The 25531-nt window shown below is 42.7% G+C and overlaps 1 protein-coding gene across 1 annotated transcript in view; it reads left to right on the plus strand.

The window, feature by feature from the left end:
- The first annotated feature begins 993 nt into the window (after positions 1-993).
- The window catches only part of dok2 (docking protein 2), a 29494-nt gene continuing 4956 nt past the window's right edge, over positions 994-25531 (plus strand). The window contains exons 1-7 of the mRNA XM_061730155.1: positions 994-1384; positions 3273-3404; positions 5264-5431; positions 10013-10121; positions 20900-21069; positions 23979-24257; positions 25388-25480. Coding sequence (XP_061586139.1) covers positions 1325-1384; positions 3273-3404; positions 5264-5431; positions 10013-10121; positions 20900-21069; positions 23979-24257; positions 25388-25480 — 1011 coding nt within the window. The 5' untranslated portion in view covers positions 994-1324. The remainder of the gene's footprint in view (positions 1385-3272; positions 3405-5263; positions 5432-10012; positions 10122-20899; positions 21070-23978; positions 24258-25387; positions 25481-25531) is intronic.

Below are 25531 nucleotides of genomic sequence, written 5' to 3' on the forward strand. Positions count from 1 at the left end.
AGCTTCAGGAGCTTCAGTGTCTGCTATCTACATCTGCTTATATAGTTATCTCTGCAGTGCACTAGCCAGTTAGACATTGTGTCTGTGTCTCTCCATTCTCTGTTCTTCATTCTCTCTGTCTGTTTTCTCTTTTCCTGCTCTGCCCAGCTGGTCCTCAGCAGGAGGGTCCCCCCTTATGATCCAGGTCCTGGTCCAGGTTTCTTCCCTCCTAAAGGGGAGTTTTTCTTGCCACTGTTTGGCTTAAGGTTTTTCTCCCACTATGGGAGTTTTTATCCACCATTGTTTATGTTATATTTATGTAATAATTGCTCAGGGGTCATATTCTGGGTCTCTGGAAAGATCCTAGAGACAACTTCTGTTGTAATAGATGCTATATAAATACAATTGAATAAGAATTTAATTGAATTGAAGATCAGACTGTGCAGACTGGACCAACGTCCTCTGGACATATGAGACCAAAGTGGACATGTTTGGTCTTCATGTCCAGAACCATGTTTGGAGAAAACCACCAGGAACACCTCAGACGCACTGCCAAGCACGGTGGTGGAGGGATGATGGTCTGGACCTGGACACCTGCCAGTCAATGAGTTTAGAGACACAGGTGAGGACTGACAGATGAAGACAGGCTGGAATGGGGTCATGTGACAGGAAATGATCCGGAACAAAAATATATATCAGAAAGATGAAGAATCAAGGTTTTGGAAGGACCTGGTCAAAGTCATAAGCAGGTAAATCACATTGAACCGGTTCTTGTTCGTCAGACGACCATCAGGAGGCATCATGTGTCTACCACATGATGTCCTCTGAGCTGCCCCAGGTTCAGGAGGAACGGATGGTGGAGAATCACAAGGTGATGCCGCCGTCGACAAGGAACGAGAGCTGAAAATTAGAGAAGCAGAAAGAGGGAGGAGACACCTCAGGGGGAGGAGCCTGTTAGTTCTGCTTTACAACAGTGACAGAGCAGGAAACACACATGACACACTCAACGTCTCTGCATCACAGTGATACTACAAATGGAGGAGGTGAAAAACTGCAGGAGCAGAGAGGGCCACAAACGTGTCAAAGCTGCAGCAACGACCACCAGAGGAGGATAAAGAAAGAGAAGGAAAGGAGGCAGCCAAGAAGACGTTTGGCATCAAAGCGGCAGGAAACGAGAGGACAACGGAAGAGGGGAAGAAGTTACTGTGCACAGGCTGGGTGGATTAAAAGAAAAGGAAGCTGAGAAAGAAGAAAGGAGAAGAGGAAGCAAAAGGAGAAAACCATTGAGAAAGGTGGATCTTAGGGAGGAGCGTAGCTAAAAGAGCTGAGGAGGAGGTGTGGTGTCATGGAGGAGGACATCAGGAAGCAGGGGATCCTCTTCCACCAGCAACAGCGCTTTGGGAAGGTATGAACACCCTTCACTGTAAGGTTCATGGTAATGTGTGTAATGTAACCACAACTAGGCACCATTACTGAGGGCTGCATCTAGCTTTCTGGGGCCCAGAACCCCTCACAGCTCAAACCCTTGAAGAAGATCCAGTTAACCATTCATCTCCGACACATTGGGAGGGGAACAGGCTATATGTTTGAATCTAAAGACCAAAGTCAAGTTGAACTAACAAAATAAACCCGTCCAACATCGATACTAGCTTCTTCCAGTTCAGGGTCACGGGGGTCTGGTGCGGTCTATCCCAGGTCTCTGCAGGTAAGAGGCCAGACTTCACACGGACAGATATCCTGGCCATCACGGGACCACATATAAGCTTACAACAGCACACTTATGGTGCTTTTCCACTAGTACCTACTCAGCCCGACTCGACTCGCCTCCACTCAGTTATGCGCTTTTCCACTAGGGGTCTAATCTGCCGAGTAGATAACTTTTCTGTAACTATTCTGCCGAGGTTCTAAACGGCTGAGTCGGCTGTATCTGACATCATCACACTACAGGCCACCGATTGGTCGGGGGGTTGGAGTCAGACGTCTGAGTCAGGAGGAGGAAATCAGAGAAAGAGCAACTTGCAGCTTCTTCATTTTATTCGACCAGGAATGGAAGCAAGAGTCTGTTCTGTTTGGCCTAAAAATATCGAGATATTAATAAAAGGTCATATCGCCCAGCCCTAATTGGAGTCAGACGTCTGAGTCAGGAAGTGGAAATCAGCGAAAGAGCGACTCGCGGCTTCTCGTTCATTTTATTCAAGCAGCAATGGCAGCAAAAGTCTGTTTCATGATCCAACTCTGAGGTGCAGATGTTCATAAACCTGGTGCTGAGGAGAGAATTAAAAAGGGATCTAGACTGCGATAAAGAACGACCAGATCTACCAGGAGATCTGTCTCTTCATAGCTGCTCACGGCTCCAGCTGACTTTTCAGCAGCGCCGAGACGAACTAACAAAAAAAAAGCGTCGCTGCTTGAAGCTTCTGTCACCCTAATTTTTAACTTGGTATTGAACACAAGCCACAGACCCAGCAGCACATCTATCATCTCCTCCAGGTTCTACATCTTTAGTGTTATTGTGTTCTTCGTTTAGATCACACAATCAAATACGTCACAGCAGCTTCACTCCAACCTCCTACTTCTGATCTGGGTGTTGAAAAGAAACGAGGGCAAGGCGAGTCGAGTCGGGCTGAGTAGGTACTAGTGGAAAAGCGCCATTACTCTTACAGCAGTATAGACAATCAGTCGACCTAACAACCACATTTTTGGACTGTGGAAGGAAGTCGGAGTCCCTGGAGAAAACCCGCGTAAGCAGGAGGAGAACATGTGAACTCCAGACAGAAAGACTCCTGGTCCAACCAGGAACATTCTAGCTGTAAAACAGTTACTAACCACCAAGATGCCGTTCTGTCCTGCCAACCAGGCCTAGTTAGAAAACGTAACTAGCCAATCCAAACAACATAAAAGAGGCTGAGCTGCGAGAGAAAAACCTAAACTGACCGACGTTCACACATAGTTGATTTAGGAAACTAAAAAACTCTCAAATGAGATAAATTAATGCCTTTTTAAAACGCAAATGTGTACAAGAGGAAATGCCGTACTTTATAATTTAACAGAATTAAAAACAAATGTTTCAGATCCCGACCAGGATGCCGTAAGTCTGAACCAACCTGGCCTTCTTAGATGTTCTTATTTAGGTGAACTCAAACAAAAACAACAAAAACTGGATACTGAGACAGACCTTGTCCACCACACAGCCTGACCGAGCCGTGTGTGTGTGTGTGTGTGTATGTGTGTGTGTGTGTGTGCGTGTGCGTGTGCGTGTGCATGTGCGTGTGTGTGTGTGTGTGTGTGTGTAGAAGTGGAAGCGGGTGTGGTGTGTCCTCTACAGGGAAAGCTCCTGCTCCATCTCCAGACTGGAGTTCTTTGAGTGCAAAGATGGAGGTAACATGAACGAAAAAACTCTGCGCAAACAGCAGGAAAACAAGAAGGTAACCCTCCCTCTGCTTCTGTAACTCTGCAGCTTTCATTTGCCTTAATTTGTTTGATTTTGACTACATTTATATATACATACAATTGAGTATTATATCACTGTATAGAACAGTTATTACAGTTTTTCACAATTGTTTAAACACATTTCCTGATATACTACCTCACTTTCTCAAAACTCTAAACAAAAATTAAAAAACTCACACACAAAATGCAAAATCCTACACTTCTCTTGCAAAAGCACACTCTACCTTCAAAACAGTGTTAACTCTTCACTAAATGGTATTTCCTTCTCAAATGTCAAACACATACATCATTTGAGTAGACGTTTCTAAGCACCCACTGAACACTGATGTGCAGAATGGAAGACACTATAGTATGAATGGAAAACACTATATGAATGAATGAATGAATGCCTCAGTAGAATCATGCATTTGTATGTTCAGTGTTTCACCTTCAGCTGTTGGATGTAATTTATCACCATATAGTATTCTTATGTATAGGCTACTCAAATAGTAAACATACAATTCTTTACTGTAACAACAAATAATATTTTTACAGTACAGTATTTGGACTCAAAATGTGCAGTCCACTGGACATCACAGCAAGCTGTGGATAAAAACTTGACAGAAAATAGAAACAGAACAAAAGTATTAGGCTGCATCCTGCCTTTCATCCCTGGCTGGCCACAGGACCTCGTCCACGTCGATGTTCTCCCTGGCCAAGCAGCGGGGGAACAATCTCCTACAACGCCGCATGAAGCCTTGACAGGCCTCAGCAGTGACATCACCACATGTGTCCTCCATGGCCCGCAGCAGTGGGATCCGTGTCTGAGGATTTCTCTCATATACCTTCCATCTCCAGGCAGAGAAAAACTCCTCAATTGGGTAGAGGAAGGGAGAGTATGGAGGGAGATATAGGACATCAACTTCTGGATGGACCGTGAACCAGTCACGGACCAGAGCAGCCCGGTGGAAACTGACATTGTCCCAGATAACAACAAACCTGACCACCTCTGTGTCCTCCATCTGGTCTGGCTGGACAATGATATTGTAGAGCTGGTCCAGGAATGCTAGAAGAAGTGCAGGGTTGTAGGGGCCAAGGGTGGCATGGTGATGGAGGACGCCGTGGTGATTGATGGCAGCACACATTGTTATGTTCCCTCCACGCTGGCCAGGGACCTCTGTGATGGCACACTGGCCGATGATATTCCTCCCTCGGCGCCTTCTTTTTACAAGGTTGAACCCCGCTTCATCAATGAATATGAATTCAATGGCAAATTGCTGATTGCATATTGCACAACAGCCTTTGGAGTTTAGAAATGTGACTGACTGTGTGTTCTGTGTGAACAGCAAGAGAGGGAATTCAGGAAGAGTGTGCAGGGTATTGGGAATTGTGTGTAGTGTTGTGAGAAATGTGTGGTATGGAATGGGAATTTGAGTTTAGAGCAGTAAATGTGCTTGGAGTTCAGCAGGATTGGTTCAGCCACCTGAAAAATGAGTTTCAGGTTGTGCACATTGTGTCTGATGTTCCAATAAATGTGTTTAAACAATTGTGAAAAACTGTAAAGTAGGTATGGGTGTTTTATAAGTACGGTAAGCTAATTGAAACTCGTCTCACATATGTAAGAATGTTATATTTAAGAATGTATGTCAGATTCAGGGGTAGGACTTGATAAGTGGTTACTTTATTCTTACTCCGTTTGGAACATGTTGCTTGATCTGTGAGGTCTGCCCAAGTGCTGTACATATATACCATTATATACTTTTTTGTACTCTTTTTTTTTCATGTTCAAAATAAAATCTTCAAATCAAATCAAATCCATAGCAACAACACTAACAGTTGCCCAACTGTCTCCCAGGTGATCCGCCTGGCGGACTGCATCCGGGTGACGGAGGTGGAGATGGACGGATGTCCCAAGGAGACGGGGTCCTTCCTGGTGGAGACCACCGAGAAGATCTACATGTTCGCTGCTGACAGGAGCCAGCTGGACGACTGGACACACAAACTGTGTGAGATCGCCTTCCCTGTAAGTACACACACTCACACACACACAGACACACACACACACACACACACACGCACGCACGCACGAGTTCCTTTTCAAAAATAAATGCTGCACCTCAAATCTCCAGCTGTCACCATTACTGGATTTTACTTTGCATCATCCGTAATCTAATGTTTTTAGCTTAAAGTTGTTTTTACATGCTTGCTCTTGCTTGCTGTTTGTTAGAAGTATCTCAGATTTGACTGTGTAGTGCTGAACATTGATGTGATCATCATGAACACAGCAGCTCGGTTTTGCATCAGAAGTCAGAGTATATTTTGGCAACAAACCTCAACTCTCAAATAAAAGTGTGAATTCCAACAGTTATAGGACACCCAGGTATGATATCCAAAGCCTTTGGGGCTACTGGTCTAAAATATTCAGCTACTGAACCGAGACAGGTCTTCTAAGAAGTCCGTGGGTTTCTTTTTTTTTGCCAGTTTTATTTGAGCGTGGACAAGTCTGGTGTCTTGGTTAACATAATACTTGATAGAAGCATGCAAAGGAGTATAACAATTATACCTCTCCGAGGAAAACCACAGAAGAGGAGGCCCCAGCTGTGATCTTTGTTTGGTCTTTGTGACCATCTAAACAAGTCCAAATAGTTTTCATCTGTTCAAGAATTTACACCAGAATCCCTTATATGGAGTATTCTATATCTATATGTAGAGCTCCATTTACAGTCTTAGATGACTTATTTTAGATATCTTTGAAGTTCTGAAATATGTTTTTGACCTCTAGATGAAGTCTTACAGTATCACTTAGGCACACTGAGACCATCTTCTCTTTTAATCCAGTATTTTTGGTGCTCAGAAAGTTAAATATCAAAGTGAGTCTTGGTATTAAACAAGTACAGCCTCAAATGAACACAAACATTTAACTTTTTCACTTTGCCATTATTTATTAAACAAATATTGAGTTCTGGTCCATTGTACTTTACATCATTGCTTCAGGTCATTGAGGTTTTTGAACATTCATGTCTACTCAAGTCTCTGAAGGTCCACCACGGCATCTCAACCAGATTCTGGTCTGGACTTTGACCAGGTCATTACAAAACCTGCATTCTTGTATTTTTCATTATTGTCATTTACACTCACTGGCCACTGCTCGTTAACACAGAAACTATGTGATGGTCAGAAAAAGTTCTGTGGGTGCAAATGCCTTGTTAATGCCAGAGGTCAGAGGTCAGACTGGTTGGAGCTGATAGAAAGGCAACAGTAACTTCAATAACCACTCGTTACAACCGAGGTATGGAGAAGAATCTCTGAATGCACAACACGTGGAAACTTGATGCAGATGGGCCTCAGCAGCAGAAAACCACATCGGGTGCCACTCCAGTCAGCTAAGAACAGGAAACTGAGTCTACAATTTTCACAGACTAACCAAAATTTGTACAACAGAAGGAAGAAAAACGTTGCCTGGGTTGATGAGTCTCGATTTCTGCTGCAACATTCGGATGGTGAGGTCAGAATCTGGAGTCAACAACATGAAAGCATGGATCCATCCTGCCTTGTATCAACGGTTCAGGCTGGTGGTGGTGGTGTAACGGTGTGGAGAATATCTTCCTGGGACACCATTAGTACCAACTGAGCATCATGTCAACGTCACAGCCTCCCTGAGTATTGATGCTGACCATGTCCATCCCTTCATCACCAGTGGACCATCTCCTGATGCTACTTCCAGCAGGATAACGCACCATGTCATGAAGAATCATCTAGGACTGGTTTATTGAACATGACAATGAGTTCACTACTCAAATGGCCTCCACAGTCACCAGATCTGAATACAATAGAGCATCTGTGGGATGTGGTGGAACGGGAGATTGGCATCATGGATGTGCAGCCGACAAATCTGCAGCAACTACGTGATGCTATCACATCAATATAGACAAACTCTCTGAGGAATGTTTCCAGAATGTTGCTGAATCTATGCCACGAAGGAGGGGTCCAACCCAGTAGTAACGAGGTGTAGTAGCGAGGTGTATCTAAAGCAAGTCTCCTGCTGAGTGTAGATCTGCTGCTCTGTTTGAGATCATTTCCTATCACGTCACCCAGTTTCAGCCTGTCAGACAGATGTCCTCACATGTGTCTCTGGAAGACTCTGGTCTACAGAGGACTTCATGGTCCACTCAGTGACTGACAGGTCTCCAAGTCCAGACTATAATCCTCCACCACCTTGACAGTGGGTCTGAGGTGTTTCTGCTGGTTTTCTCCAAACATGGACATTGGGGACCAAACATCACTTTGGTCTCATGTGTCCAGAGGACTTTGTTCCAGCAATCTGCTGGTTGGTTCAGATGCAGGTTTGCAGGTTAGTCGTGTTTTCATGTTCTGTTTAGACACAAGAGGTTTCCTCCTTAAAAATCATTACATTTCACACTATGTTACCCGTTTAATCTTGGGTAAGATGTCAAGAACGATTTACACAGACTGTACGATCATCATTTCCTCTTGAGTCGTACCTACGAGCTGATGTGGCGTGATGTAAGATTGTGTCATCAGCATCACTTTGGTAAACAAACAAAACCTGAAAATAAACTTCTCCACGTTCTTTTTCCGTGTATGTTTTTAAGGAATTATGCCGGGTTGTATTAATGCATCATTTCAAGTTGTATTTTAATTGGCTAGTCAAAAGACAGATATCCGGAACAGTTCAAATTATATCACACAGTCTGTGGTCACAAGACCGCTGTGACTGTGGTCATGGAACCGCTCTCATTGGTCGATGTGGAACAGCTGATATACGATGAAAGAATCCATGAGTGTCTTATGACAGTGACAGCCAAAAGTGGTACAGATTTTAGTTGGAGATCTTAGTGTTTTTATGGTAACTCGTTAATAGGGCCACTGTAAGATGCAGAAGGGTTAAAAGAACCAGCCTGGCATCTGGCCCATCCTGGAACAGACACAGATCCTGAACAGCAGCTGATCTGGGCATGCACCTCAGTCTGGTTCATGCTGTTCTGCTGTACAGAACAGGATGCTGACGGATTACAGTCCAGAGTGGCAACAATTCCACTTCCTCTTTCTGCGTGACAGGAAGCAGACACTCAGCCAATCACGCTGTAGCATGTAAACAGAAAGAAAAAGACGCTCTGATGTCACACATGGTAAATCTTCACAAAATTCAGACTGGACTGTCAGGTAGTCTGAAGAAAGATCCACAAAAAACAACAATACAGCTACACAAATAACAAAGCGTTTAGTACAGTAGATAGAAGGACAAATGGATTTCCTCAGTAAAAAGATGTGTTAAGGTCCATCTGGTCTTTGCTAAAGCTGTTCCTGTGTATAGAAACTATCCATCCATTCATCCATCCATCATCCATCCATCCATCCATCCATCCATCCATCCATCATCCATCCATCCATCCATTCATCCATCCATCATCCATCCATCCATCCATCATCCATCCATCCATTCATCCATCCATCCATCCATCCATCCATCCATCCATCCATCCATCCATCATCCATGCATCCATGCATCCATCCATCAACGCATGCATCCATCCATCCATCATCCATCCATCCATCCATTCATCCATCCATCATCCATCCATCCATCCATCATCCATCCATCCATTCATCCATCCATCCATCCATCCATCAATGCATCCATCCATCATCCATCCATCCATCCATCCATCATCCATCCATCCATCCATCCATGCATCCATCCATCCATCCATCCATCCATCCATCCATCAATCCATCCATCCATCCATCCATCCATGCATCCATCCATCCATCCATCCATGCATCCATCAATCCATCCATCCATCCATCCATCCATGCATCCATCCATCCATCCATCCATCCATGCATCCATCCATCCATCCATCCATGCATCCATCCATCCATCCATCCATCCATGCATCCATCCATCCATCCATCCATCCATCCATGCATCCATCCATCCATCCATCCATCCATCCATCCATGCATCCATCAATCCATCCATCCATCCATCCATCCATGCATCCATCCATCCATCCATCCATCCATGCATCCATCCATCCATCCATCCATGCATCCATCCATCCATCCATCCATCCATGCATCCATCCATCCATCCATCCATCCATCCATCATCCATGTATCCATCCATCCATCCATCCATGCATCCATCCATCCATCCATGCATCCATCCATCCATCCATCCATCCATCCATCCATCCATGCATCCATCCATCCATCCATCCATCCATCCATCCATCCATCCATGCATCCATCCAAGTGTCTACACATCCATCCATCCATCCATCCATCCATCCATCCATACATCCATCCATCCATCCATCCATCCATCCATCCATGCATCCATGCATCCATCCATCCATGCATCCATCCATCCATCCATCCATGCATCCATCCATCCATCCATCCATCCATCCATCCATCCATCCATCCATCCATCCATCCATGCATCCATCCATCCATCCATCCATGCATCCATCCATCCATCCATCCATCCATCATCCATCCATCCGTCCATCCATCCGTCCGTCCGTCCATCCATCCATCCATCCATCCATTTTCTGATTGAATTTTCTTGTTGCAGATGAAGTGGTTGGAGCCCACGGGGAAGAGGGGGAGTCTGCAGAGGACAAGCAAGGTGGAGGATGATGAAGGGATGGAGGACAACTCGCTATACAGTGGCCGGAAGACAGGTACACCTGTGTACACCTGTCTGTCCACTGTGTGTGAGAGCTTTCATGAAGCCATCAGAGGTGGAGGAGTGTGAGTTCAGACTGTAGCTGCATTAACAGGTGCATGACCTCCTCACACCCACCTGAGAGTCAGCTAGAAAGATTTATCAGACACTAAATTCTGTCCTGACCCACCGTCTTGGTGAAGAGTTTGAAGCACTTCTTGTTGCACTGTCGACACGATGCAATAGTTTCCATTTCAGCTGGCACTTCCTCTGTCATACCTTCACTCAAACCTCACTTCCTCCTCGCTGTTTCCCATCACAGCTAAATTTAGACGCCTGACACCTCAGTGATGCACTGTCTGCTGCAGGGTGCAGGCTGAACCCAGTTTGTTCCACTTTCTGATGCACAAGTGGCTCAAGCTAATGTCCAAAAGTGCGTTTACAGCTGAACATGCATTCGTGTGAAAAAGTCATATACAACTGGCATAACTCAGAAACGTATAACTCATCAAAAAAAGGAAAGAATTGTGTGTGAATGGTGCAGGAAACGTTGCTGGTGTGCTGGTTGGTTTGTACACAGTGAGACCCCCAGCACTTATCTGACAGGCTTTATAGACAAGTGTTTGAAGTAGTGCTGTCAGGCGATTAAAAAGATTAATCTAATTAATTACAGGATTTATAATTAATTAATCTAATTAATTGCATTTTAATCTCATATCTGCTAAAGATCCCCAAATAAAGAATTAGAATTCTAGGACATTACAAAATTGCAGTGCATGACTAATCAATTGAATACACTAAGAAGAGAAGATTTGAATCCACATTTTTATAAGTGTGTTTCATAAATGAAATTCAAAATAAAAAGCTCAAGGACGTCAGCAAACCAATTAGGCCAGGTGCATTATTCAAAAATGCAAATACAGTTAAATAAATACAATTCAGAAATAAAATAAGGCTGAGTCTCAAATAGGCACTTACAGTAAGTAGATTCTCAATTCAAAATTAAAACTAAAGCTGACTCAATACAGCAATTCAAGTACTAGAACCTTTTAACATTTACAGTGGAACTAGAACATAGATAGATGTTGATGTCTATGTGGAAGCGTGATCTGACAGGTTTTTTTCTTCCGCCAAAGCGTCATACACATAAATCTATGTGGAAGCACATTCTGACTTCCAGCTGTTAAATCGTCTATTTGCATGAAAAAGCCTTTGAAAAAAAAGAAACTGAGATAAAAGAAACAGGGATCATACGGTAGTATTTTCTGCCAAGGTAGGACACCACGGCAAAACACCGGCTCAACACATGTCTCATTCATCCCGACACAGCAGTAACAGACTGCAGGAAGCCGCTGCGCTTGGTGCATCTGATGTAGTTTTTCTCTGCTCCATCATGTATGTTTTTATGTCTGAACGTGGCTGTATGATGAATGTGATGAATGTTTATATCTGCTGCAAACTTAATCGCCCTTCAAGGGACAAATGAATAAAGTGAAGTCAAGTGAATTGAAGTAGCAGGGCTGCTTTGGACTGACAGTTGCTCCAGACACTAGACTCTAGTAGCTGCAGAATTTTGGTCCAGAAACTCTTTCATTTAAGCAGGTTTATTTCTATTTCTATAAACAATCTAGCTGTCATTTGTTTTACTGTAAAAACACATCTAAAATGACACAATTGACACAAGGCAAGCCACTTACTGTATACGTGGAGCCAGCCTTGTCAGGTTTTTTGGAGGGCACTGTCCTCCCTTTTTTGATATCTTTGCTTTGTTGTTAACATGATTCCTCTCAGAACAGATTTGAGGGTCGAATCCTTCCATTAAGTGTTGCAGTGACACAAGCTCTTCTCATTTAGTGACTAATTTAAGTGAGGGCTAAAAGCTGTTCAGTTGCTCAGGTGAGGTGGAGAGCTGATCATCTTGACTTAAAACTAAACAATGTAATTCACACTGATTTTCTGATACTGACCGACGAAATGCAATCATTTTGTTTCCCTTGGAGGTTTGATAAAGTTTTATTAACCTGAACTTGAAGAAGAAGGACATTGCAATAGACTGGTGACCTGTCCAGGGTGAACCTGCCTCTCGTCTGTAAATTAGCTGGGATAGTCTCCAGCAGACCCCTGTGACCCTGAAAAGGATAAAGCGGGTATAGATAATGGATGGATGGATGGAGATTAGTTAGCTGGGTTATGGACAAACATAACCTAAACCAGAACCAGAACCAGCAGGATCATTGTAGGCAGAGTCCCACCAGTCAGATCTGGTTCAGTTACAGTGGTCTGGGATCATTTTTATTTCTGAAGTTTTGAAACTTAGTCACAGCTGCGTCTTGTGAAATGTTCTCACCCTGACAGAGTTTCCACTGTGGTTCCGCTGCTGAGTGTGTGTGTGTGTGCGTGTGTGTGTGTGTGTGTGTGTGTGTGTGTGTGTGTGTGTGTGTGTTGAGTAGTGGAAACTTCCGCGGTGGTTGCAGGGTGTCGTAGCGCTGCGGTGGCCGGCCGCTACGAGGCCAGCTCAGCTTTTATCTTGGTGGGACAAACTTCCTGTTTCTCTACAGGAAGTATTTGACAGAAGAAGTCAGCAGGATGTCTGATCTGCAGGCTGATGAAGGCCAGCGTGACACAGGTCTACATCACAAAAACCACCAAAACACCCTCAAATCTTTTGAAATTGAGCTTTTCTGCTCAATTTTACATAAAGTTACAGCAACAGACAGCCTGATATAATCCTGGAGGAGGTTCTGATAAACTAGGGGATTAAGTTTCTCCTCCGTGATGTGAAGTGTCAAGGCCCAAGCTCCACCACACTTCACTCGTCTGAGTCCCTGATCGTAGTGAGTTACTGATGGTAGTCATGGTTACTCTGGTCCCAGCTCTCTGCAGGTCCTTCACTAGGTCCCCGTGTGGTTCTGGGATCTTTACTCACCGTTCTGGTGATAATTTTTACCCCCCGGGGTGAGATCTTGGAGCCCCAGATGGAGGGAGATTATCAGTGTCTTATGTCTTCCTTCCATTTCCATCTTCCATTTTCTAATAATTGCTCCCACAGTTGATTTCTTCACCAAGCTGCTACCTATTGCAGATTCAGTCTTCCCAGCCTGGTGCAGGTCTACAATTTAGTTTATCACGTCCTTTGACAGCTCTTTGGTCTTGGCAATAGTGGAGTTTGGAGTGTGACTGTTTGAGGTTGTGGACAGGTGTCTTTTATACTGATAACCAGTTAAAACTGGTGTCTTTTACACTGATAACCAGTTAAAACAGGTGTCTTTTATACTGATAACCAGTTAAAACAGGTGTCTTTTATACTGATAACCAGTTAAAACAGGTGCATTAATACAGGTGAGTGGAGGACAGAGGAGCCTCTTAAAGAAGAAGTTACAGGTCTGTGAAAGACAGAAATACTGCTTGTTTGTAGGTGACTAAATACTTATTTTATCCAGGAATTTACCAATTAATTCAGTAAAAATCCTACAATGTGATTTCCTGGTTTCTTTCCCCCCATTCTGTCTCTCATAGTTGAATTGTACCTATGATGAAAATTACAGGCCTCTCTCATCTATTGTGGGAGAACTTGCACTATTGGTGACTGATTAAATACTTTTTTCCAATTTTCAATTTTATTTATATAGCGTCTAATACAACAAAAGTTGTCTCTAGACGCTTTCCAGAGACCCAGAACATAAACCCCCCGAGCAATGGCAGGTAAAAACTCCCTTAGTGGGAGAAAAGCCTTAAGCCAAACAGTGGCAAGAAAAAACTCCCCTTTAGGAGGGAAGAAACCTGAAGCTCCCGATGCTCCGGCCCAATCAGCAAGCCCCAGGTTGGGGTGCAGGTTCGGGGAAAGGTTGAGAAGGGGCAGGGCCAGGGAGAGGAGTCTTGACGGACAAATCTCTCCCCCGCCTGCCCGGGCTGTTACCCTGCCCCTCTCACTCCCACGCTGCAGGTTCCGGTGTTGTGCATTCAGAGATGTTCTTCGCCACCGGCAGAGGATGCTGCAACATGTACAAAAGAGAAAAAAGAGAAGAAAAGGGGGGTCAGCACAAGAAACCACAGGAGCGACTCTGACACACTAAAGTTTACACTACCTAGAGATTTACCAACACCAGCTAGAGGTTTACTAAACACTAACTATAGGCTTTACTAAACAGAAAGGTTTTAAGTTTAGTTTTAAAGGTGGAGGTGGTGTCAGCCCCCTTAACCCAGATTGGAAGTTGGTTCCATAGTAGTGGTGCCTGATAGCAGAACGCCCGCCCTCCAAATCTACATTTGGATACTCTAGGAACTACGAGTAAACCTGCACTCTGAGAACGGAGAGCTCTGACAGGAACATAAGGCACTAGCAGGTCTTGCAAATAATGCGGAGCTAAGTCGTTTTGGGCTTTATACGCAAGTAATAACATTTTAAATTGGATTCTGAATTTTACGGGTAGCCAATGGAGCGACGCTAACACTGGAGAGACGTGGTCTCTCCTGCTGATTCCTGTCTGCGCTCGTGCTGCTGCATTTTGGATCAGCTGGAGCCTATTCAACAAATTACTTGGACATCCTGCTAATAACACATTACAGTAATCTAGTCTAGAAGATACAAACGTATGAACTAGTTTTTCTGCATCACTCTGCGAGAGGATTTTCCTAATCTTTGCAATATTACGGAGATGGAAAAACGCTATTTTACAAAACCTTTTTTGCCCCACTGTGAGCTGCACCCAATAAATTTAAAAAGTAAACACATTTTGTATTTATAAGCCGCACTTGTCTATAAGCCACAACTCTAAATGTATTGGCAGCATGAAGCTCGTTAGCTCGTAAAAGTCCATAAATTAACCGCATCGTTGTTAAAGCGTGTAAAAAAAGTATCGACTTGAAAGTACGGTAGTTACTTCACAAACCATTGTTTTGACTGATCTGTCACTCGTTTTAGGAGTGAATTAAGGCCTGCTAATAAAATTTATAGCCAACATGTATTACTGTTGGGATTGATTTTCACTGATGCAATGTTCTTAAACCTCCAAAAGTCAAAAAGAATTGCAGGGAAGAAGGGATAGTAGAACATATGGTTTCTTCACCTGGATCCTCAGTGCTCAGCCATATCCACACCCATATTTATATAGATGCGTGTGTCTGCATGTGTGTCTGTGTGTGTAACTTGTGTAAACTGTATGTGCTAGTGTCTGTGTGTGTGTGTTGGGGGGGGGGGGGGGGGGGGGGGGGGGGTTTATGTTTGTTTAACGTTTTATGTAAAGCACTTTTGTTGCATTTTTATATATGCATGAAAAGCGCTATATACATAGAGATTGATTGATTTGACAAAACTGGCTGAAACTACCTTTTCCAGAATTTTAGATACAAATGTAAGGTTGGAAATTGGTCTATAATTAGCTAAAATGTCTGGGTCAAGAGAATGTAAAGGTTGAATTACTGCAACTTTAAAAACCAGTGGTACATATCCTAAGTTTAGGGATAAGTTCATCTGGTCCAGTATTGTCGTGCCAATAAGAGAATCTTTGAGTAGTTGAGTCGGGATGGGCTTAAACAGTTCTTTTCAATGCGGTCTTGGATAGGAATTTCTTGCTTTTCCTAATCTGCTGCATCGTTGACGGACTCCACAGTACGCACATGATCTCTCACTTCCTCCATGTCGCCCTCCAAATCTTCCCTCTTTCATAACCCGTACTCTCACTTCACTTCCCTCTCTAGTTAGTAACATCTTTGTTATGATACGTCTTCATCTGTGGGGGCTGGAAAAAGTAAGGAGGCTGGAACCTGCGACCGCGGCAGTAGGGCTGTAGCCTCGGTACATGGGCTACCTGCTCTAACCACTGCACCACCCAGCAGCCCAAAACCTGTGCTGTAATAGACGTTAGATAAATAAAATTGAATTATTTGAAGTAGTCAGCAAATGAATTAGATCTGGACCCTAGTGGTCAGTAGAGGAACTAGTTTGGACCCTAGTAGTCAGTAAAGGAACTAAATCTGTACTGCCGTTCTGGATCCAGACCCCTAGTGGTCAGTAGAGGAACTGCAGGTCTGGATGAAGCTTTCAAAACTGAGCAGACTTGATCTTTAAAAGATGAATGTAATCGCTCTGTTGGAGCTTTTCCGTCTAAAACTACAGTCGGCCACTAGGTGCTGGCTCTAACGTAAACACCACAAGCATGTACTTCTGGTTGTCGACCTTATCACTGATCATCGTGGGCCACGTTTAAAAGGACTTTGGAAAACTTTAAAGGTCTAATCAGGCTCCCGTCCTGTCGGCTCAGCGTTCAGCTGTGGACGTTTCCCACAGATGAAGGCCCCGTCAGTATCAGGTTAACGTTTGCAATATCGGAGTGCTGAACCACTGAACTGCCAGTGACACTTCCTCAAAGCTAAAGTTAAACTCGGTTTGATCAGATGAAAGCACTAAATTCTGAATTAGGTCTACTCTGATTGTGGTGGGAACTGTGAAGTTATGAGGTGAACCAGAAGGCTGGCTGGGGTTTTAGTTCGTCATATGGTCGGTAACGAGCAGATACAGGGAGCTGTTGATAAAAACTGATTTTGACTTGTCACAGAGACTTGTGACAACATGAATCTTGTGGCGTTTTTCAGGGGATTCTAATTTACAGTGGGGAAACACGTTTTTTGTAGTTCTTCAGCAGCTAATTAGTGAGTTTATGTCTCACAGTGGGCATCCTAACACCGGTCGTGGCTACGTCCGACCGTGGACTTCAATTCAATTCAATTCAATCTTATTTATATAGCGTCTATTACAACAGAAGTTGTCTCTAGGATCTTTCCAGGGACCCTGAACATGAGCCCTGAGCAATTATTATATAAACATAACATAAGCAATGGCAGGTGAAAGACTCCCCTAGTGGGAGAAAATCTTAAGCCAAACAGTGGCAAGAAAAAAACTCCCCTTTAGGAGGGAAGAAACCTTGAACGGCCACGGTTGGACACGACTTGTGGTCGTGTCCAGTACTCAAGTTGTAAAAAAAATCAGGGGGGATGGTGGATTTGATCATATGGGGACAGATCATTTGTGCTGATTACAAATAATATAATATATTACAAATAATAGCAGTGACCAAAACACCTGCAGAAATACTGCAGGAATGACATAGCAGCAGTTAAATGCAGCCTTCTGTAAGCTTTAAATATCCACTGGGCTTACATCAAATACATCAAAACACAACAATAAAAAACACTTTTCTGAACTTATCAATATGACTCTGTCCTTCACAGGATAAGTAAAATGGATCACTGCAAAAACTCAAAATCTTAACAAGAATATTTGTCTTATTTCTAGTTAAAATGTCTCATTTTAGTAAAAAATCTCATTACACTTAAAACAAGACTCATCACTGGAAAAAACAACAATGTTCACCTGTTTCAAGTAGATTTTCACTTGAAATAAGTAGAAAAATCTGCCAGTGGAACAATATTTTTTTGCTTGTAATGAGAAGATAAATCTTGTCCCACTGGCAGATTTTTCTACTTATTTCAAGTGAAAATTTACTTGAAACAGGTGAAAATTGTCAAATAAGTTATTTTTCTGGTGATGACTCTAAATGTTGAAATAGCAGTAAAACTACATGCATTGATGAAATTACATAAGGGATGGAAAGGGGGGATGGCAGTTTTACAGGGGGGATGATTTTGACCGTTTTTATTTCAGGGGGGGATGCCATCCCCCCTCACCCCCCCTCATCCCCCCTCAACTCCAGTACTGGGCGTGTCCTACCGTGGCCCGGGCCTGGACTGATCTTACTTCCAAATTTACCTTGCAGCTCACCAGTGTAGTGCGGCAGAAACCTCACTCTGAAAGTCATCATTGCAAAAGTCTGGGCAACGCTGAAGAATTTGTATCCCTCAAGTTAAATATGAGAAATTTTCACTTTCGTATTTTGCGTTTTTCCTGGAGATCACGTTTGAGTGTTCAAGTTCAAGTGTGAGAACCAGAAAATTTACCATTTAAACATTTTCTGGATTCCATTTAAACAGTTATCTGTGTGCCGTAAAAGCTCCCCTTGAAACACACATCTGTTCTGATCCAGAACCACAGAATTTGAATCAGCTGCAGTAAACCGAGTTAGACGACACAAAACACATTTATGTAAGCAGCACAGCTAAATATAGTTGCTGGTGTTATAGTGTTTTTTACCACATTAATGACATTGTTGATATGATTGAGGTCAGGAGGACCTGCTCCCGAAGCTGCTACTGTTCCTCCACTTCCTCACGCACCTGCAGCTCACAGGTGTGTGGTTTCTTCTGAAGATCAGCTACAGTTTCACGACTAAAACCTGCAGAACGTTCAACAACGTTCCAATTTCTCAGGGTTTACTTCTCATCTGCAAACAGTCATTCAGCAGACGCTTTTATCCAAACTGATGTGAAACATCAAAACTGAAACTTCGGTTCAGAGTGAAATGACCTCTAAATCCCTTAACATATAATCTGTCACGATAGAACATAGAAAGCATAAATTACATTATTTATTTTCTAAAGCAAGCACATTTCCCCACTTTCAACTATTGATATATTTTTTATCTTCTATTGTGAGTAACAGAGGTTTTTCACTGTTTGTGAACAGCCCAAAGTAGCACCAACTTGATAGTCTGACACAGTCCAGGAAGGGAAGGAACTTGTTCCTCCACCAACCACGAGGGTCCGGGTCCAGACCTGCAGTTCTACTACTGACCACTAGGGTCTGGATCCAACAGTGAGTTTATCTCCAATGACCTTCAGGTTAAAATATCTAACTTTACAGCATAAATAAACATATTTACAATCTGCAATTTAAAAAAAAAAATTTTTAAAAATGAAATATCACCTCTGGCAGCCACTGGATCTTTCGATTGAGTGTCCTCCTTAGATCACCTTTTTATTTTATTTCACCTTTATTTAACCAGATAAAAAGACCCATTGAGGTCGAGACCACTTTCACAAGGGTGACGTGGCCAAGGAAGGAGCAGCACACGTCCACAAATAACACACAAATAACAGCAATCACGAAATAAACATTAAAATGAGAGTGCAAACTGTTTAGCAAATAAAGTGAGGTAGTGGTGACTTCAGTAACATGTAAAAACAACAACTTCAGTAATAATTTAAAATTTAAAAACACGGGCACATGTAGTTTAAAAACACAGGCACTGCCGAAAGGATTCCCGTTGTCGGTCTTTTAGAAAAGCGCGAAAGGCTTCAAATGAAACAAGTTCAGGCATTTTCAGTTCAAATTGGAGGATATTCCAAGCAGAGGGTGGAGAGAAACTAAAAGCTTTTTTCCCCAAGTTAGTCCGAACACGAGGAACAGCCAGGTGCAAAGTGTCATTCGACCTATAAGCATAATGGCTTTTAGTTCTCTGAAGAAATAAACATAAATAGCCAGGAACCAAGCCAAGAAGAGCCTTATAAATCAGAGTCATCCAGTGTGTAAATCGACTAACATTCAGAGAAGGCAAGCCAGCTTTAGCATACAATTCACAGTGGTGAGTGAGATGCTACAACCAGATATGAACTGTAGAGCACAGTGGTGGACCAGAGTCACTGTAGACAGCTGGCTGACGCACGCATATACACAACATCACCGTAATCAAGAACAGGCAGAAAAGTAGCTGATATCATAAAGTATTATATCAGATATCAGAAAGAAACTTTAAGATTAATTCAAGCTATGCATTGCTCCTTTTTCCAGAACAATGTAGTTGTTTGGTCACCTAGGCCACTACGGTCGCTTGACTTGCAGCTAAGGTCCATGTTCACCAGCCCCGTGACTGAGCAGCCAACCAGCCTGGGTCAGTTGTTGGACCAACTCACCGCAGATCCTAAAGGACATCCATTAGTCCCTGTTGAAGCTCCAGAAGCACTCTTCTTGGAAGTTGTTTGGGTTGTAACATCTTAAATGAGGATGTCTGGACGGATGTGGTCAGAATGACAGTTAGCTACCATCATAGGTTAGCATGAGCTAAGCCAATCAAGCTCAAATAGCAAACTTATGGTAACTGAGCTAAGATGGGATTTCTCCATCCAGCCTCCAGGCCAGCTTGTTCCACCCTTTTGCCAATTTTTGGGTTAACGAGGGTTGAGTGGTGTCAATTCTTATCATTATGTTGATGTGGAAAGAGATAAAACGGAGGCTTCAAAACCACTCCTCAGAAACATACTGTATTTTTGTTGTCACAGACTGTTGTTCTAGTTCTTTCACGTTGGACAAAAGTGTGCGTTAAGAGTTTTTGGATAGGTGATAGGAGAGGAGATATTCTCTGAGACGAGTCTTCCAAAAGGATGTTACTGCTGGTGTTAGCACACAGGTGGAACGACTAATGAGAATTGGACTGTTAAGGTGGTACCAGCCGATGTTTTTGAGAGGAACCCAGCGCTTCAGAAGGAGCAGAAGTCTTTCTGACTGAGGCTTACTATCTGAAGAAGGGCATGTGGAGGGAGAATTCATGACTTGATTTGAATCAAGGGGGGTGTCCATGAGGAGTGAAGGGTCATGTGATCTTTTGGATTAAAAAGCTGTTATGAGCAATACCTCAGGCTCCAGGATGTTTAATTCAAGGTGGTATGTTGTCATCATAATAGTATCTCAGAAGGACCAGCTGAAGACTGTGAGGTTTCTGCTCGGTGTCATCTGCATAGAGGGTTTAAAAGATGCCAAGCAGGCAGATGACAGAACAAAGGAGGTTTATATTGTTAAGTGAAGGGAATAGCATCTTGGATTAGTCTGTCAATTATTCAATGGTGGGGTTGTCAAATGGAAACATTTTTTTAATGTGTGTGTGTGTGTGTGTGTGTGCATGTCAGTGCATGACTTCAGGGTGTGTGTTCGGAGGACAGACGCATCTGAACGCTGCAGATTGAAGGGAGATGGCATCCTGCGAGCAAATATGGATGGTCTGCACCTGATGGAGAAGACTGGAGAAGTGCTGTTTGCTTGGCCGTACCGGTACCTGCGGCGCTTCGGACGGGACAAGGTGATACACGAACACACACACTGACGCACACACACTGAGCCATTTCCTTTCATAATCAGGCCATGCCGATACCGATACATAGACCCCTACCGCCAATAGGGGGCTTCAAAATGTCAACACTAATCCAATCTAACTCAAATCAATTCGGCTGAGTTAAATAATAGTTTATTTTCTTTTACGTCAAGCATTCATTGTAGAGGTTTATTGCTGTGGGAAGGAAGGATATACTGCACAACCTGAAAGTAAAGAACCTCTGACTGAAAACACTTGCTGAATCCCTGTGTTGTGAAGAGGATGTTCAGGGTTGTCCAGAGGATCCAGAACAGTCCCCACAACAGAACCCGATTTCTTTATCAGTTTGTTCAGTTTGTTCAAGTCTCTGGCGCTGCCCCCCAACAGATGACTGCAGATGTGATTGAACTCTCCACAATAGACTTATAGAAGATCTTCAACATCTTGGTGCAAAGACTGAAGGATCTAAACTTCTCTAGAAGTAAAGTCTGCTCTATTCTTTCTTATAAATAACAGTGTATCTCTAGTCCAGTCTGTGGTCCATGTGAACACTGAGGTATTTATACTCCTCCACCACCTCCACTTCCTCTCCCATGATGGAAGAAATATTCACCTTCATCCTGGCTCTCCTAAAATCCACAATCATCTGTTCACATTAAAGATGCAATGATTGTTCCCACACCATCCCACAAACCAGTCCACCAGTTCTCTTGTCCGTCACTGATACATCCCCAACTGCAGAGTAATCTGAGTATTTCTGCAGATGGTAGGACCCCCTCTTGTACTGGAAGTCTGAGGTGTAGCCTGCAGCATGAAAAGGAGTGGTGAGAGTACAGTCCCCTGTGGTGCTCCTGTGCTGCTGACCACCTGCTCAGACACACAACCATCCAGTCTCACAAACTGTGGTCTGTTTGTCAGGTAGTCAGTAATCCAGGTGATTGTGGAGGCGTCCACATGTGTCTTCTGGAGGTTCTTACGTAGAAATGCAAGCTGGATGATTTCAATGCACTGGAGAAACCAAAGAACATGACCCTCCGCAATTTTGTAAGTTTAGTAAGTCACAATTTCTGTATTTTGTCTTAAAAAGTTTTAAATAACTGAAGTGAATATATTCTGAGTTTCACCCTTTGTTCAGTATTATTTTGCTCCTCAAGTGTCTCATAATAGGTTCTTGTGTCTCTAGCTAGGTCTATTTAGATAGCTTCACTTGAATTTGAACTTCAGATTCAAATTGGTAGTTTTTATTTATATATATATATATATACACAAATATACACATGGCAGCATCTCTAGGCATGTAGACATGTAGACAAGGTCCAGACGATCTGCTGCAGTTCAAACCAGCATCAGAACGGGGAAGAAAGGTGATTTAAGTGACTTTGAACGTGGCATGGTTGTTGGTACCAGATGGGCTGGTCTGAGTATTTCAGAAACTACTGATCTACTGGGATTTCCATGCACAACCATCTCTAGGGTTTACAGAGAATGGTCAGAAAAAAGTTCTGTGGGTGCAAATGTCTTGTTAATGCCAGAGGTCAGAGGTCAGACTGGTTGGAGCTGATAGAAAGGCAACAGTAACTAAAATAACCACTCGTTACAACTGAGGTTTGCAGAAGAGCATCTCTGAATGCACAACGCGTAGAACCTTGATTCGACCACATCGGGGGCCTCTTCTGTCAGCTAAAAACAGGAAACTGAGGCTACAATTCGCACAGGCTACCCAAAATTGGACAACAGAAGGAGGAAAAACGTTCCCTGGTCTGATGAGTCTCGATTTCTGCTGCAACATTCGGATGGTGGGGTCAGAATTTGGATTCAACAACATGCAAGCATGGATCCATCCTGCCTTGTATCAACGGTTCAGGCTGGTGGTGGTGTAACGGTGTGGGGAATATCTTCCTAGGACACCATTAGTACCAACTCAGCATCATGTCAAAGCCACAGCCTCCCTGAGTATTGATGCTGACCATGTCCATCCCTTCATGACCAGTGTACCATCTTCTGATGCTACTTCCAGCAGGATAACGCACCATGTCATGAAGAATCATCTCAGACTGGTTTATTGAACATGACAATGAGTTCACTACTCAAATGGCCTCCACAGTCACCAGATCTCAATGCAATAGAGCATCTTTGGGATGTGGTGGAACGGGAGATTTCCATCATAGATGTGCAGCCGACAAATCTGCAGCAACTGTGTGATGCTATCTGAGGAATGTTTCCAGTACTTTGTTGAATCTATGCCACGAAGGATTAAGGCAGCTCCAACCCAGTACAAGCAAGGTGTATGTAATGAAGTAGCCGGTGAGTGTATATACATACATACATATAAGTGTGTGTGCATATGTGTGCATATGTACAGTATACAGGACAGGACTTTTAATATTGTGATGAAGTTCTTTAATTTCTGTAATGCAATTAAAAAAACAAAAATGTCATACATTCTGGATTCATTACAAATCAACTGAAATATTGCAAGCCTTTTATATTTTAATATTGCTGATTATGGCTTACAGTTTAAGATTAAGATTCCCAGAATATTCTAATTTTTTTTAGATAGGATATTTGAGTTTTCTTAAGCTGTAAACACTGATCAGCAATATTAAAATAATAAAAGGCTTGCAATATTTCAGTTGAATGAATCCAGAATGTAGGACATTTTTGTTTTTGTAATTGCATTACAGAAAATCACAATATTCAAATTTTCTGAGACAGTCCTGTATACTGTATGTGTATATGTGTATGTATATACACATCACAGTTCAGATGTTTACGTCATTCTTCACCCACCAGGACATGTAGAGTCTCAAAATGCTGCTTCACACTTGAGAGTCCAGGAAGCGATGTGATTAAATGCAGGAAGTCCTGACTCCAGTTTACTTGTCTGTCCTCCTCAGACGACGTTCTCTTTCGAAGCGGGCCGCAGGTGCGACTCCGGCGAGGGAAGCTTCGAGTTTGACACCAAACAGGGAAACCTGCTGTTCCAGGCCGTAGAAGGCGCCATCAGCCTGCAGAAAACAGCACCGCCCCAAAGGCAGACCTCAGGAGGGGGGCCAATGAGTCCAGACACCCCTCAGAATATGAACCCGGGCCCCGCGCTGCCCCACAGCAGGATGCCGCTGCCGCCACCGCAGCCCCCACCCCACAGCCAAGTCCCACAGGCCTTTGCTGCCCAGGTAAGCTGACACCATAGCTCTTGTTTCAAAGTAAAAGCAGCCTTTTCAGGATTAAGGCCTGTTCTTTCAAAATAAAGGAAGATGTTTTGAAAATTTAAACAGTTTCAGAATAAGAGCATCTTTTTTTTGTTAAAAAAAAAAATGTTCAAAAAAAAGGCAGCACTTGTGAAAATAGAGGTAACAATTCAAAATTATAACGTATTGTTAAAAAAACAATGAAAAAAAAGATTTAAAAACAAAAAAAACATCTTCCAACAAAGGCAGGATTTTGAAGACAGAGGGATACATTGTCAAAATAAATGGAAGTAATTTAGCATGAAGGGAGCACTTTTTAAACTTTAGGTTAGTACTTCAAAGTATAATCGAACATTAAAAAAAGACGCTTGCCCAAGTAAAATATACAGGTAGAGAAAGCGTTCAGAATAAAGGCATATTTTCAAAATAATGGCAGGAGTTTTCCAGATAAAAGCCTAATTTTTAAAGTCAAACATGAAAAAGAAAAGAAAATTCACACAGTAGACATTTTCAGAATAAATTCGATCTTTCAAAATGAAGCCAGGAGATTGAAAATGAAAATAATTTTTCAAAAGGGTGGGAGGACTTCAAAAATAACATTATTTTAAATAAAGGTAACATTTTCAAAATAAGGGCAGCATTTTTCAAAAATAAAGTCAATAAAACAAATATTTTCAATTTGCTTTTAATTTAATCCTAATAAAAGGTAGATGTTTTATGATTAACGGCAAACATTTCCAAAATAAAGGCAGGAGTCTAAATTTAGTTAAAAGATTAAGATGCAAATTTTGAACATGAGACCAGAATTCCGAATAAGGACGTGTTTAAATAAAATGTTAAACCATTTGATGTCAAACATTTTCCAGTCATTTTTTTTTCAGTCACTTCAATATTTAATAGTGTCAGAAGTTTATAAAAGTCTGAATTTCGAGTCAAGTCAAGTGTTTAATTCAGTTCTGATTATTCTTTCCAATTTTGCTTCAAACATCCTAAAATTGAGTGTAGTTTCGGTAACAAACCTCTCACTCATATCTCATATCTGAGTTAACCATCAGTCTTCCTCGTCATAGTTCAGGTGCTTCACACCACAAACCTTCTATGTGTTGTTTCTGCAGGCAGCTGACTTTGTGTACAGTACGGTGAGCGAAGCTCCTCACAGAGAACATGAGAGCCCCACGCCCTCACAGCAGCAGCAGCGCCCCCTGCTGGTAGGAAGCACCAATAAACACTTTGCACCTTTATTTTTTTAAACAAAACTT

The sequence above is a fragment of the Cololabis saira genome, chromosome 9 (genome assembly GCF_033807715.1).
Source record: "Cololabis saira isolate AMF1-May2022 chromosome 9, fColSai1.1, whole genome shotgun sequence".
NCBI classification, from domain to species: Eukaryota; Metazoa; Chordata; class Actinopteri; order Beloniformes; family Belonidae; genus Cololabis; species Cololabis saira.